Source organism: Lichenostomus cassidix, chromosome 4 (genome assembly GCF_008360975.1).
Source record: "Lichenostomus cassidix isolate B80296 chromosome 4, HeHo_3.0, whole genome shotgun sequence".
Classification (NCBI taxonomy): domain Eukaryota; kingdom Metazoa; phylum Chordata; class Aves; order Passeriformes; family Meliphagidae; genus Lichenostomus; species Lichenostomus cassidix.
Window position 1 is genome coordinate 60412222 of NC_139484.1, and position 15009 is coordinate 60427230.

At 37.7% G+C, this 15009-nt stretch overlaps 1 protein-coding gene across 2 annotated transcripts in view; it reads left to right on the forward strand.

Annotated features, from left to right (window-relative positions):
- CTNNA2 (catenin alpha 2) overlaps positions 1-8778 on the forward strand; it is a 448404-nt gene extending 439626 nt beyond the window's left edge. For both annotated transcript variants that reach the window (XM_085059503.1, XM_085059504.1), the window contains one exon: positions 7614-8778. In XM_085059503.1, the coding sequence (XP_084915629.1) occupies positions 7614-7901 (288 nt within the window). In that variant the 3' untranslated portion in view covers positions 7902-8778. The remainder of the gene's footprint in view (positions 1-7613) is intronic.
- The last annotated feature ends 6231 nt before the right edge of the window (positions 8779-15009 follow it).

Genomic DNA, 15009 nt, shown 5'->3' on the forward strand with positions numbered 1-15009 from the left:
TGAGTTTTGACAGACTTCCTACCCTAATTTTCTTCAGCCTCCTGGCAATTTAAAAAAGTTTTATTTATTGTTAGAGTTTTTCTCTCCTGTCAGATAGAGTTTGGACTTCATCTTGTTGAAGAAGTTTTATCTTGTTGAATAATAGGTTTAAATAAGTCATACAAAATTCTGTTTCCTGTTACTCATCCAAGAACTCAGAGCAGAGCATTCCATGGGGCAGAATGGTTTTGAAGCTGTAAATGTGGTTTTGCTGAGTTTCCTTCAGGTCGTGTTGGAATTCTGATGACCATTAGACAATCCTGCTATTTGTCTGAACATTCCACCAATGGCATCATCCTCCAGACATAAATTCTGTGCAGAATGAGGAAGATTTGGAAGGAAAAAACCCTCGAGCCATGGTGGCAGAAGACTCATTCCCATGTTTCTCAATTGTAGGTTGGTGTAGAAAGTGTTTCTTCCTCTACATTCAACCTTAGCAAAGAAATGTGTTGTACAAACACCCAGATTTGGGGAGTGAAACTCTGTTCCCATCTACGAAACTCCTATAACTTTATTCACTGAGGATTTCTTCCTTGTCCAGTAGAATTTTTCCAGATATTTTGGCATTTGGCATCTGGCATATTTGGCATTTTTGTCAAAAATGACCTATTTTGGCATATTTGTCAAATACCTTAATTCAGCAACAGGCCTGAAAGTTCTGAGGCAGTGTTGTAGCATAAAACAGACTGCTAAAGCAATTGAATTTTAAAAATTCAATGTTATATAGGATTGCTTGTCCTTACAGTTTTTCTGGTGTCTGGTAAGAATTGTGGTGGTTTGGCATCTTTTTCCTCTTGTGAAATGCCAGATAATGAGCAGAAAAAGAAAGTTCAGCATTTCTGAGAGATTTTTTGTTACTGGTCAAAGTAATTTCCCCATTAAATTCTAAAAGGAATGCAAGAAGATATTAATTAAATGTTAAACACTGAGGAAGTAACCTATGTTATATTTGGTAACTACAAGAAAAATGGTAATTTTTGTTTTAGAGCAATAGTATTGAAGAAATAGTTTATTGACTGTAATACATTTGTTGAATAGAAAAAACTAATTATAAAAAATTTAAAAAAAAAAAAAAAGTTTCCACCTTTGGGACCTGCAGGCTGGAGAGAAAGCAGTAATAATTCTTTTTCAGAAAAATAATCAGGTAGCATTAACTTTCAGGTGATTGCAATTGTCTTTATTGTCATTTTACCATTTCAGTTGTTAAAATACGAGCTTCACATTAAGTGTTCTTCTCAAAGCAAATGAATTAGGATATAATTTTGTCTTTTATCCTTTTGTTTTTTAAAATAACCTGGAATAAGTAAAGCAAACGTAGAAATGCCTCTCCATTATGTCTGTTTATCTTTTATTGGGAATGTCAGTTCTGGGAGTATTTTGTTTGCTTCTGCTTTTGCAAATTAGCATAAAGCAGTTGGTAATGTGTTATAAAATGACAATAGTCCATAGAAGACAGGAGATATCCAGAGTTCTTGTTATTTTCCTGTGGTTTTTTTGTCCTTGGACATGGCAGCCTTTGTTAAATACAACCAAATGGGCTTGGGAATCCCTTGGGTTTCTTACCTGTAATTGAAAAAATGCAGATGAGGGTGGTTATTCAGTGGATTGGCCACCTATAAAACACAACTGCCCCCAGAATGAATTAAATATTTCAGCAGGTATAAAGGAGTAAGTTAATTGCAGTCCAATGTGAAAACAAATAGCTAGGACAAGGCAGGTATAATACAATTTTCTCTGTGTAGCTACAGATCCATTTATATCATTGTGACCACATGACATTCCAAATAGACTTCTTTTCTTTAATAGTGATTTTCAAGTATATAGGGCAGTTTTCTCACAGTGGGCTGTAGCTAGCAAAAACCCCAATGAGCATTTTGAAGTGACTGACTGAAACAGACTCTCAGCCATGGCACAGCAGTGCTGATAAATAGCAGATGTCTCCTTCCACTGGGATGAGAGCATCTGAATAGCAAACAGGCCATGCTTGCATTGGCTCTCTCTAACAGTCATGTTTTATGCATGAAATGTGCCACAGAAACATAAGATATAGTTTTATGAATAAGATCCTTTCCTTGCATACATCTTGTGTACATAGGAATGGATTTACTGTTAAGCACAGCTGAGAGAAAAAGGTTCTGTTGCATAGGAATACAGTCTGAGAAGTCTGTACTCCTGATTTACCATCCAGATTCATAATTGCTTCATGCAGCCTTTTTTTGCTCTGGAGACTGTTGATTGACTTTTGGGTTTTGAGAAGAGCGGCTCTACCTGTCCAGGAAAGTGTGAATTTCAATTGGAAGGGAGGAGAAGCAAGGAATGCACCCAGAATTCACAGAAAGCCTCAAGGGCTTGGCAGTGCCTAAGGCAGCTGCTAAAGGTGTGCAAATCAAGTCTTAGCCAAGAGGATTTGAGGGGCTGCAGGTTCTTTTTCAGCATGGAAAATAAATGACATTTGCTCCTCCCAACCTGTACAAAGTGAACCAGACTAAACTCTTACTTATCAATAACTCCTAATACTAATTTTTGTATTAATTCCTTCCAAGGTCAGTAGGGGTTGTTGTTATCATCTAAACTGTCTTCCTGCATAAGTGATGCACAGGAATCCTGAATTGATGTGCACTAAAAATGTCCAATAGTTAATACATACTAAGTAAAACCATCCAGTATTGATTTCACAATTCCAAGAAATACAATCAATCTTTCATGAGATTAATTAATATAACTGCTAAATAAATAATTTCAGGTGATTAATAACTAAAACAACCTGCTTCACCTCTCAGCCATTAGGTTTTGGTTTATCTTTTTCTAATCTGTGGAGCTTGAAATACAATCAGCTTTGTTACCATGTACTTGCTGATTTCAAGCAACTCATTTTTTAGTCATTCACTTGGAAGTGGGAAAAACAGAGCTGGCTGAGTCTTTCCCATAAAAGATTTTTTTTGTTACTGAGTTTCTCTAAATTCTTTGTTAGTTCCTCAGTATTCTTGCACTGAGGACTCAGTGTCCCATAACTGTGGACAGCAAATAAACTGTATATGATAATTGAACTTATTTCATCAGTCTGCTCCTTTTTGTGTACTCAAGGAGTGACTGCCTGGGATCCTGCAGAGAATGAAGTTCCTTATTAGATAATTAGGTATCATCTGCTATGAAGCTGGACAAAATAAAATCTACATTTATGACTTTTAGCAGCTAATTAGATATCAATCACTTGCCCTCTGTATGACTTGCCACTTTCCCAGTCGTTATCTGCAAATTTCATCAAATGAGTGACTTTATTCTAAATTTTTAATAGAAATATTGATATGAAGCCACCAAATGGTTTCCCCAAGACCCTACTGTTGAGCACTGATTTTTTTTTTTTTTTGTGTGTGTGTATGTACTTCTGGAAGCAGCTGCTAGAGAATCTTGAATCCTTATGTGTATGTACCTTGTTAGTTTTGTGTCAACTGAGTTTCTAATCAAACTGTCATGTATTACTAAGCAAAAGACCTTTCAAAGATCCAATTATACCCACAGCGTTATTTTAAGCAATTCAAACTTTAATCATACCAAAATATGATGTAGGTTACTTGGAAATTATTTTAACCCACACAAGCCTTTGGTTACCATTAACTGCATTTCTTTCCTCTATTTTTGGAGTCTGTCACAGACATTGCATTAAATTTGGGAGTGCTGTCAGCTGAGCTGGCCTGTCATTTCACAGGTCATTTTATTTGCATTGCTCAAGTATTTCGAGACTAGAAAATATCTACAATTCTTTTGATGTCTTCACCCACTTTTCAAGGTTTATTAAAATCAACAGTAATGCTATAGAACATTCTCAAGGAACTAGCTCTTTTAAAACTGCCCATTCTATATCCTTGCTCACTGGAAATACAGATTTTTTTCCTCAATTTCCCTTTCTTTTTATGGATATTGATTATTATAAATATGAAGACATCTCTGGAAGTTAGATTTTCTCCTTTGTAAAACATAAAGTCTAATTGTTCCCTATTACAGTGGTGTGAAATGCAGGGAGAGCATCTCTTTTCAGTGCTTTACTGTTCAGGACAAAAATTTCCAGCTTTATTCTCTCCCATTTCTTCAGCTATTTTGCTATTGCAATTGCTGGCTATTTTACTTAGATTATGTGCATATGTAAAAGAAGCAAGAAATCTTGATTGCCACAAGATTCTGGAAGAGTCTGCAGACAGTGCAGGAAAATTGCAGCACAGCTGATAAGCAGCTCAAAAACTCCTCAAAACCTGAAAGATTTTCTCTAGCAGGAAGAAAACCCTGGAATGATGTTCTTGGCAGATCTTTTCCAACCTTAGTTATTCTAAGTGACCAGGTCCAGGGCAGTTGCTCTTAGGTTCTTTATGAATTTTGAATTTTCCTCAGCATTCACAGTTCTTAGAGTTTTGTGGGACAGTAGCCTAAGTTTATCTTTTATGTTTGAGAGGGATTTTATTTATTTTATTATTTATTTTTTAATTTTTTATCCTTATGTTTGAGAGGGATTTTTATTTTTATATTTGTGAAGAGGTCTAAGCAGCAGAATACTATTATTTTGTGTAGCAAGCCAAAGGTTCTGTTGGCTGTTAGGCCCAAAATCTATTATTATATCTGTAATTCTGTGGGTATTGCTTGGGAGTAAAGGTTGCCTCCTGTACTGTGCAATATTTTTCCTAGTGGTGCTTTTATTTGAAATGTTAATTTTTCCTCCTTACGATTTTTTATGATTAACGTTTGGAAAAGTGCATTTGTTTCTGTGCCCAGATTTTGTGAGGAATTAACACACCCAGGCCTTGATTCACTGCTGCCTCATTCCAGCTTTGTGCCAGTGCAGCAAAGCACAGCTCAAAACTGGAGCAACACGGTGGTGTGGGAAGATCTAAATGTTAATTGGAATGATGTTCATTCAGTCTAATTCTTTGGTGAGCCATAGTACAAGCAAGAAAAGAAAATCACTGCAAGTGCTCAGGTGGCCAAATTGGATGCATGGAATGGCCACCAGCAGATTTTGGAGAACACTCACAGCCTGTGATGGGGTTTTATGTCTCTTTTCTGATTCCAAGACTTGGAAGTGTTTTACAAGATAAATGGATATTAAGGTCAAAGACTGAGTATCTGCATCTTAAAATGTGATTAATAAGGGTGCAAACAGGGAGCTTTTATCTACTATTACAGCATGCTGAAACTGAAGAGAATTAAAATGGTATCAAAATATGTGATGTGGTTTCCTAAAAGGTGTCATTGCAGTCTGCATGTGACCCTGAAGAAGTGCAAGATTCTGCCTGTCCTTATCAATACAGTGCACAAAATTACTGATCACTGTGTTCAGAGGTGCATGTTGAACTCTGTGTGTGGGTTTAAGCATCTAATTTAGGTGCCCCCTCATTTCAAAATGCTCCCTTTAATCATTCTGTTCCTTAACATATGTAAAACAGCCACCAGAATGTAATGTTTTTCATGATGAAAATGTGAAGCTGTTGGAAGCCTTCAGCAACCAGAATTCATTCAGGAATGTGCAATAGAGGCTCAATCCACTCAGTTTATCCACACTGATTATGAAGTAAACACTATTTGACAGTATCGCTTTATATTCAATATCAATCCACCAGTGTTTCAAAAAGAATCATTTAACAATGAATAATGCTTGATTGTAGATCTCTGCAGTAAATTAGAATATCCTAATTTAATAGAGTGTGATCTGTTATTTGCCAACAAACATACAGATTGCCTTATAAATCATGCAGTAGTGTGGTTATAGAATAACACTAGACTGGATTATATTTCATTACTCTCTATTGAACAGCCATGTTTCTGCCATGTAATGTAATTTTCCATCTTTTAACTTCGTTTCTTTTACTAACAGAAATACAAATTAGTCCCGAGGAAAAATATTTACTGGGGGCAGGCAATTAACTGTGCATTTCAGGGAATGGCACCACGTACGTGAATATCATAAAAATGCTTTTTTTTGGTTTTCACCTCACTGTATGTAGCTGTTTATGTATTTAATGAACCATAATGAGTTTAAGGCCAGAGCAGAGGAAATAAAAAACCCCAGGTAAGTACAGATTAATGTGGTTTCAAATGCAGGCTTTCTGTAATGTCTATTTTTGTTCACATCAGTCAGTGACACTTCAGAAGGAGATTTCTCCTGAGCTCTTCTGTTAATGATTCAAAGTCCTTGAGGTGAAGTATAGTGTGGCTTTTGTTATTGCTTTATGGCTGTTTGTCCTGCTTACCTTGCTTAGCATTTATATTGCAGAATCATATGCTCCCAAAGTAGGGAGCAGAAAAGGTTTGGAGTGGAGTGACATAGGCCATTTGTGCTAATTCAAAAATAGCTAAAAACTTCCTGAACATGTGAGGTGGAATCAAAGAGTTAAAGTAATACGACATCCCAAATCATTCCTACAGTCTGGGAAGGACAGAAATAATTGAAGCAGCTTCGAGTGTAACTGAAAGGCTTTATCACAAAAAAAGGGTTTCCCACTCTTCCTTTCAGTATTTTAGGAAAGGGATAATTGAACATCAGCCATAACCTGGCTTGCTACAGTCCTTAGGAGCATATTTTTAGGACCTACTCCTTTGAGAATATCCACTTGGGTTTGGCAAGTGCCTGATTCACATTGTGGAACATTGAGACATCGCCTTGGAAATCCCATTATATGCTTGAAACCCTTTTGCAAATTGTGGCCAGGGCCATGTGCTTCACTCCAGTGCATGATAGCAGCTTGCTGACTGGAACTCCCAGTGTTTTGAAGTTCTGCAAATCCTTAAGTCTTACATCCCAAGGACCCAGGAACCTCAGGCAGACTCGTGCCTGGGAGAAGCACAGAGGTACAAAAAAAGCCTGGTAACCACGAAGTAACATTCCCTGAGACCACGAGTAACTCACACATTACAGGAGCTGCCAAAACCTGCAGTGAACTGCCTCATCTTTTCATTTCTGTAGGGGTTTCAGAGCCTCCTTTCATCTTGTCAGGTGGGATTCTCTAACAAGCTCAGCGCTGGCCTCACACTGTTCCCCTAGACATCATTGGGGGAGTGTTATCCTGGGCTTAACAGGAATAATTAGAACAAACTGGAACACTTGGGAAAAATCCCTGTTGACCTGTTTTGCAGTTTCTGAAACGTAACAGTAAAATTTTAAAGGTTTAAGTTGAGAAGTGAGGGGATTTTTGTTAAAAAAGAGAAGAGTTAAACTGTAGAAAAAGAATCAGTGACAACAGAAAAAAACGCAAACCAAACAAACAAAACACCAAGCAAACAAACAAACAAAAAAAAAACCCCACAAAAAACAAAAAAAACCCCAGAGACAACAGAAGTTTTTCCTTTAACTTATAAAAAAATGTAATATGAGGCACCACAGTCTTACCTTTACTGTTCAGTGCATGATGTTGCCAGTGCTGGATGCTCCAAGGTACCCCGAGGAAAAGGATTTGTTCCATCTCTAATGAGGTCTGGGAGGATCCAGGCTTCAGTGAGCAAATGGCCCAGTGATCCAGCCATGGGATGGCCTTGCTGTATTTTGTTTTGGAGTAACCTTGCTATATTTCATTTTTGTTTTCTCTTCGTAGCTGGACAGTGCCACTTCTCTCATCCAGGCAGCTAAAAATCTGATGAACGCTGTGGTCCTTACAGTGAAAGCATCATATGTGGCTTCTACTAAATACCAGAAGGTCTATGGTACTGCTGCAGTGAACTCTCCAGTTGTGTCTTGGAAGATGAAGGCCCCCGAGAAGAAACCTCTAGTAAAGAGAGAAAAACCAGAGGAATATCAGACAAGAGTGAGGAGAGGGTCCCAGAAGAAACATATTTCCCCTGTACAGGCCTTAAGTGAATTTAAAGCTATGGATTCATTCTAAAGCACTGAGCTTTACCAGGAGGGTTTTATATTCTTTTTTGTATGCATACCTGCCGACTTGTGTGCGTCTGGCATGGGGTGGGGGGACAGAGTGACCATTTGCATGCGACCTGAGACTCTATTGGAGTAAATAAAACTCTGCAGTGCCCAAAATTCAGGGCGTTGCCTTCTGATGTTAAGTGGACTTAACTCCAGGCTTCCTTTTTAAACGAAACTATAGCATTGAATTGGCCAAAGAATTTGCATCATGGGGGTTATACGTGTGGAATAAATTATAAATTCAAGTTGAAACCCCGAAATTTTTATGCATGCAAGAAACATTAGGTTGGCAGGTATATTAAGTGGAAAAAAAAAATGGAATTGTAATGGTAGACCATAAAGCTTGTATTGCTTCTGTTGCAGTGCAAAAATGTACTAGCCAATATGCTTCAATGTGTGGCCCAATAATTAAATGATATAACTTTTAAGTCATCTTCATTATAGTATGTGAATTTTTAAAACAGATTCAAACTAATTCATCTTAAAAATGCTTCTTTTAAATCAGATTTTGTTCTTTATATTCTAGTAGTGTTATGATTGCTCACATTTCAATTAATCCCATTAATATGACCAGAGGTTTACTTTTGCCAATTGAATTCCTTATGGTGGAGTATGAAGCACAATATGGTGATTGACATTGCCTTTTATATTATGATTATTATTCTGATTATTATTATAATATTAGTAATAGAAGACCTGGTGGTGGAATGTTTAGAGACACGGAAACTGACAGTGTGAGAATTTAGAGGCAAATATGTAGGTGTAGCTTGGATTACAGGTATCTGACATACCATTGTAACCACTAACTCAATAAACTCATTTAACCTTGGAATCCTCAACCTGCCTCGTCTCCTTTCATGCACAGATATCTCCTGAATCATAGTTGATGTATAGAGTTGCTAATTCTGCCTTGTGCTTACTTTTTTTTTGTTTTCTTCCTTTTAATTTTTTTGTGAATTTTCTCTTCCTTTTTAATAACCAGAATAAGCCAAAAATGGTCAGTGGGTCAAACCCAGAGTTTGAATTTGAGACACTTTAAAGCCTCAATTTATATGAGACATATGTGTCATGTGGGTTGAAATTATTTGTTTAAATACAACACCTCAGAACAATCATAATGATAATTCAATTTATTAAGCCTGTTGGATTGGCACTTCAGAACCTTGGAAATCATCCATTGTGCCACACTTTACAGACTTGTATAAAGTCCACTGCATAAATATCTACTTTTATTCCCTTTTAACCCAAACAGTTGCTCAACTACAGAGCCTGTATTGTCATTATCAAAAAGGCTTGGTATATATAAAATAATGAGCATCTATTAATTTTCCTTATAATTAAATACTGTCAAGTTAAAGGAACATTCATGACCTCAGAGGGGATTTGAAACAGTGTGATAAACACTATTTACACCAATAGTGACACATGTAACCCATGCAGAGCTGTTGAGAGATGTTTGGATGTCTCAAACACGCTGATTATCCCTCAGAATAGCAATTGCTATTGCTAAAATTGCACCAAATTTTGTTCTATTGCCCTCCTACACAGTCTATGTAAAGAAATGTACTCTCAGAGGGCTTTTAGGAAATTACTATTTTTGCTTTGTTTGGTTGTGCTGGGTAATAAAAGCAGCTCCCCAATAAGAACTGGAGAGTGTAGACATGACCAAAATATCTGAGATATGGGGAAGTCCTTGCAGAGCTTTCCCTATAAAGTCCTGGAGTCTGATGTAGGATGGCATTGCTTGTGGCAACAATAAACCCCCTAAAAGTAATTGGGATCTCTACAGATGAGATTACAGAGACAAAAGATACAGAATTTAAAGACAAAACCAGCAGATAACAGACAAGTAAAAATGCTGCATGAAAAAAGAAAATAGGCAATTAGCCATGAATAAAGTAATACAACTTCTTCTGAAATGTTTTGTTCTAAAACTCTGATGGATTAACTCAATGGTTGCTTTACAATTTTGCTGTTGCTATAAAAAGCATCTCAAACTTGGAAAAGCTTTGAAGAAAGCAAATAGACAAATGTGATCCATGAACATGTGGAGTCTCCATGGATAAAGATCATAGTGAAAGGAATCTGATACCAGTCAGTCAGTCAAAATAGCAACTTTGTCTGTGAAATCTTCAGGAAAATCAGTCAATGAGCAAAAAATCCAGAAAAAGCCATGGCCATTAGAATCTTACTTTTGGATGGATTATTTGCCTTCTGTCCAACTATGCTCTAAATATCTTTATGGTCCTGCAATAAAAGTAAGTGTTGATAAATGATAAAGTAATACACATGAAAAAATGAGCCAAGAACCAAGCAGAATGAGCCAATTCACTGCCCAGCTCGTGTAGTAAAACCAACAGGATGAGGACAGGTCTGAAAGGAAAATTTTGGGTGCCTGTGTTTGAATAGTTCATGTTTTTATCAACTCTTCCAAAACAATGATAGCTTAAGATGGAAAAGTACATGGATTCATGAAAAGCATTACAAAATCTGGAATTGCTGTTGTTCAAGGAGAGACTAAATCAGGTAAGGCATCTCCAGTTTTGAACTAGATGGTGTTTAAGGTCCCTTCCAACACAAACCATTCTGTGATTGTGTGAAATTTCTAAGTAAGTAAAAAGTAATCACCAGGCCTTAGAACTCAAAAATTTGGAGTGACACAGTGAACTACGCAACAGCAAGTTCAATATTTAGAAAAAAAATCATAAGCTAACTGTGGAAGTCATTTTCACAATGTCACAATTGCCACAACGATAATTTCATTAATTGCACCAATCAAGATTTCATCCCAAAGATTTTCCATCTTGAAATCTTGCAGATCTTACAGATCTAGAAGAATTTTGCATGTAATATAAAGAGTAGGCATAAAAAAAGAATGTAGATTTCAGAAATGTTCTCTAGAGCCAGTGCTCCATTGTAAAAAGGGAACTCCTGTCACCAGCTGGAGCTCCACACCTTTGCTCAGAAACCTGCATCTCTTTTTTTCTCATGACTATCACCTTGGTTCTCAACCAAAATGTGTGGGTATCACATCTTCCTACAACCTGAAAAATTTCCTCTTCCAATTGTACCTACAATGCAAGAGAAGCAATTAAATTTATATATTTCTTGATGACAGAATTTCGTTATTGTTAAATAATTATTTGCTTACAGCAGATACATAGACAGAATATGACTGTTTTGAAGACCAGCTTGAAATTCAGAGGCTTTCTTGAGCTGGGGACAGTTTCTAGTGTGGTTTTAAATTTTGTGGTCACTCATTATTCATATGGCAGGCATTGTATTTTCTCTCTGAGAATTAGACACCCAAGTTAACCAAGCCAGTGAGAAATGCCTGTAGCTTTTCACCTGTGGCCATGAGAAGAAGGTTAGAGAAATGAGTTTGGCTTCCCATTGTAATAAATTTGCCATTTAATAAAGTTCCCATTTAATAAACTTCCGATTTTGGCTTTCCCATTTTAATAAACTAGGGGAAAACAGCTATGAAAATATTTCCATTTATAATTTACTGTTTCAGCAAGAACACATCCTGAATTAAAGTCTGAGAAAACAGAAAGTCTGTAGAAAACTTTTAAAATAATATTCCTAGGAATATTTTTTTCCCCTTACTGGTTTATTTGTTAAATTAAGAATCCAAAAGTGGAGAGTTAAAGTAGCTAAATATGTATTTTAGGTCAAGAAGCCAGTGGTCAAGGAGCTGCTGAGCAGGACATTACTACAAAGGAATAGAGGTTTGGAATGTAGAAAAATAACTTAATACATTACTCAGACATGGCACTTTTTAATCCTTAATTCCCAGGGTTCTCAATCTCATTATTAAATTTATAAATGAGTTAAAGTGCTTGGCTCAATATGAATGATAGTTTTCATATGTTTAAAGTTGAACAATTGCATTGATAATAAGGGAGAAAGGGATAAAGCATCTGCAGAGATTCATTTTGATCCAGTATTTCCCTCAGAGTGTGAAATGCTGATCAATAGTTCAGTTTTTAAACCTTAAAAAGATGTGGACCAAGGTGGGCAGATGCAGTGGGAAACAATCCCACAAACACAGAAATACTGTGTGGATATTTTTATATCTGGATCTTTGTTCTGTATCTCCATGAAAGCTGGCCAAAGCAAGGTTCCTGTGTCTCTGTGAAACTCGGGTTTAATACAGAGGATGGATATTTATAGGCTTAAAATGACATTTCTGCATATAAGAATGCAGATTTCAGTGGGATTTTCAAGCAAAAACTGAGTATTTTAGTTTTTTAATTGAACCCCTGGTATGAATCTGAATTAAAGGGTTATGATAGAAATAAGGCAAAGTATCTCCTTTCACTCTTTTAATAAAAGCTCAGGAAACAACCTCTCAGACCAAACTGGGCTGTTCAGTTAATTTGTAAAATGATGAATATGTCAGTGGAGAAGGAAGGAAGCTGGAAGAGACACAAAGGATTTTTTTTTTTTTTTTTTTGGTTGAGAGTTCATCAGGAGTTTGTCCAGGATGGAAAGGTCAGGGCTGAAGTTGTCCAAAATCAGCCACATGATCCCATGGCATCTTGGCATGGAATTCAAGCTCCTGTTTGGAAGCTGAGCATTCCCTGCTCTTGCTGCTGAGTTGCACCTGCAGAGATCAGGAATAACCAGGATTTTTTCCTGGTTTCTCACTGAATGACCAAGTGCATCCTCAAGCAAAGGTTCACACATTTCTCCTGCTTTAGATATTTTTCCCTTTATGACTCAGTTAACACCGAGTTATGGAGAACTTGACAGCTTGATAAAAGCTGTGGGAGGTAGAGATGTATTTTCGTGCTCTAGTTATACCTTTAAAGGAATAAATATTTAATTGCTTGAGGAATGTTTCCTTGTTTTGATAATCTTAGGTGAGGTGTCATAGGTGAGTAGTTGCTACCCAATCTTATCCTCTCCCTTTGGGCAAAATTTCAAAGTTCCAATGTTTGGTAACTCCTGAATAATAATGGGCTTGAAAAGAGTGGAATCAGAATGTGAAATGTTTGTACTTACCTGCTTTATCCCAGCTCACTAAAAATTAAACACAAGGAAGAGAGAGAGAGAGAGATAAAGTAATGTTTCTAAAGACTCTTAGAATATTCAGAGGTAATGACTCTGCCAGAAGGATGTGTTTGATCTATTATTTTCTTTTTCTGAAATATTTCATGCAGAAATTATTAAAAAAAAAAAAAAAGGTTCTTTGGTCTGCATTTCCAGGAGGTCATATTAAATTATCTTTATGGCTCTGTCTCCTCACTGAACCATAGGTTTGGATGCTAGCAGGAGGATAAATGAAAATAAAAATCCATTTTTAAGTCCTAATTTCTCATAAACCATTTGATTATTTTTCTGTAACTGTGACTATTTTTAATTACATGTACTCTGGGTGTGCCTGCACAAAAATTTCCAGGATACACAGAGATGACCAAAAATCTCACAAGCAGCAATCTACTCCCCAGGAAGGAGGTGTTGCATTTATTTAGCTGGAATATTGCAAGGATGTCATATTCTACATAGGATGTACTGAGTTTTTTAAGATCTCTGAAGATCCCAATGCCTGAATTTTAATATATATATGTGTGTATGTATATTTATTTATATATAAATGTGTATTGGGCCACTCACTCCAAGACGGACACTGAGGAGCTGGAGCATTTCTGTGGAAGGGAATGGAGCTGGGAAAGGGTTTGGAGCACCAGGAGAGGCTGAGGGAGCTGGGAAAGGAGCTCAGCCTGGAGCAAAGGGGGATCAGGGGGACCTTGTGGCTCTGCACAGCTGCTGACAGGAGGGGACAGCCAGGGGGGTCAGGCTGTGCTCCAGGGAACAGGGACAGGAGGAGAGGGAACAGCCTCAGGCTGGGCAAGGGGAGGTTTGGGTGGGACATCAGGGAAAAAATCTTCACAGAAAGGGTTTTCAGGTAATGGAACAGGCTGCCCAGGGCAGTGGTGGACTCACTGTCCCTGGAAATGTTCAAACACTGTGTGGATGTGGCACTTGGGGACATGGTCAGTGGTGGCCTTGGCAGTGCTGGGGAATGGTTGGGCTGGATAATCTCAGAGGGCTTTTCCACCCTAAATGAATCCAAGATTTTTACATGTAAAGATGAACCCAGATCTATCTGGGGGTTTGTATGGGTTTGTTGTTTGGATTTGGTTGTTTTTTTGGCTATGGGGAAGCCCAGCCTGGCTCAGTTAAACCACAGCCCTTGGTTTGCTCAGCTTGGCAGCAGCATCACTGCCCAGCATCACTCAGCCCCAGGCTGGAACCTGCAGGAGCTCCCACACACCCTCTGCTCATTGTCCTACACAAGTTTCATTATTAATTAGGCCCTGGTCTACAGGAAGATCCATTATTTGGTCCATAATTGGGGAATAAATTAAAACCACCAGAGTTTGTCACAGAAGGATGTGTAGCCCACGAGCATCTGAGGTCCATTTGTTCCTTCAGACAGAGCTGTAAATCTGCAGAGTGCTCAGCTGAGGGCTCACACAGCCCTGGGGTGTTCCAGGGAGTCATTTCCTTAGCCTGGGAAGAAAAGCTCCTCCAGCTTTCCCAGTACCCTGATCTAAGGTGATTTGGGCACTCACACAATTGTGTGTATTTGGGGGACACAGGGGGACATTTATGATCTCCCTTCCCTGGCAATGATATCTCAAAACTCACAGTGGATGGAGCTCAGACAGCGAGGGAAATCCCTGTCCCTGGGAGAAGTTTAATCACAGATTTTTTGTGGGGATTAGTGGGAACATTCCACAGGGTGTGCTGCAGGTATCTCCCACACCAGCTTTGGTGCACAATGTCCACAGCAAGAGATTTTAGCTTTGCTCAGTGTGTGCATCTTCAAAATAATCTTTATTTTTCTTTTACCTATGACAGTGCCTTTGTCAAATGGTTAAGTGAGAAAACCCCCAATTTACACCTCAGCTCGGATTTTGCATGGACACCACATGACAGAAATATCTATGGGAGGGGAAGGAGTGATGTAAACTCATAAATCATAGGCATTTTCTGGAGTCACAAAAACTGTATTTGATAAGATCTTGCACGTTGCCTTTTTCTTTATTTCTTTATGA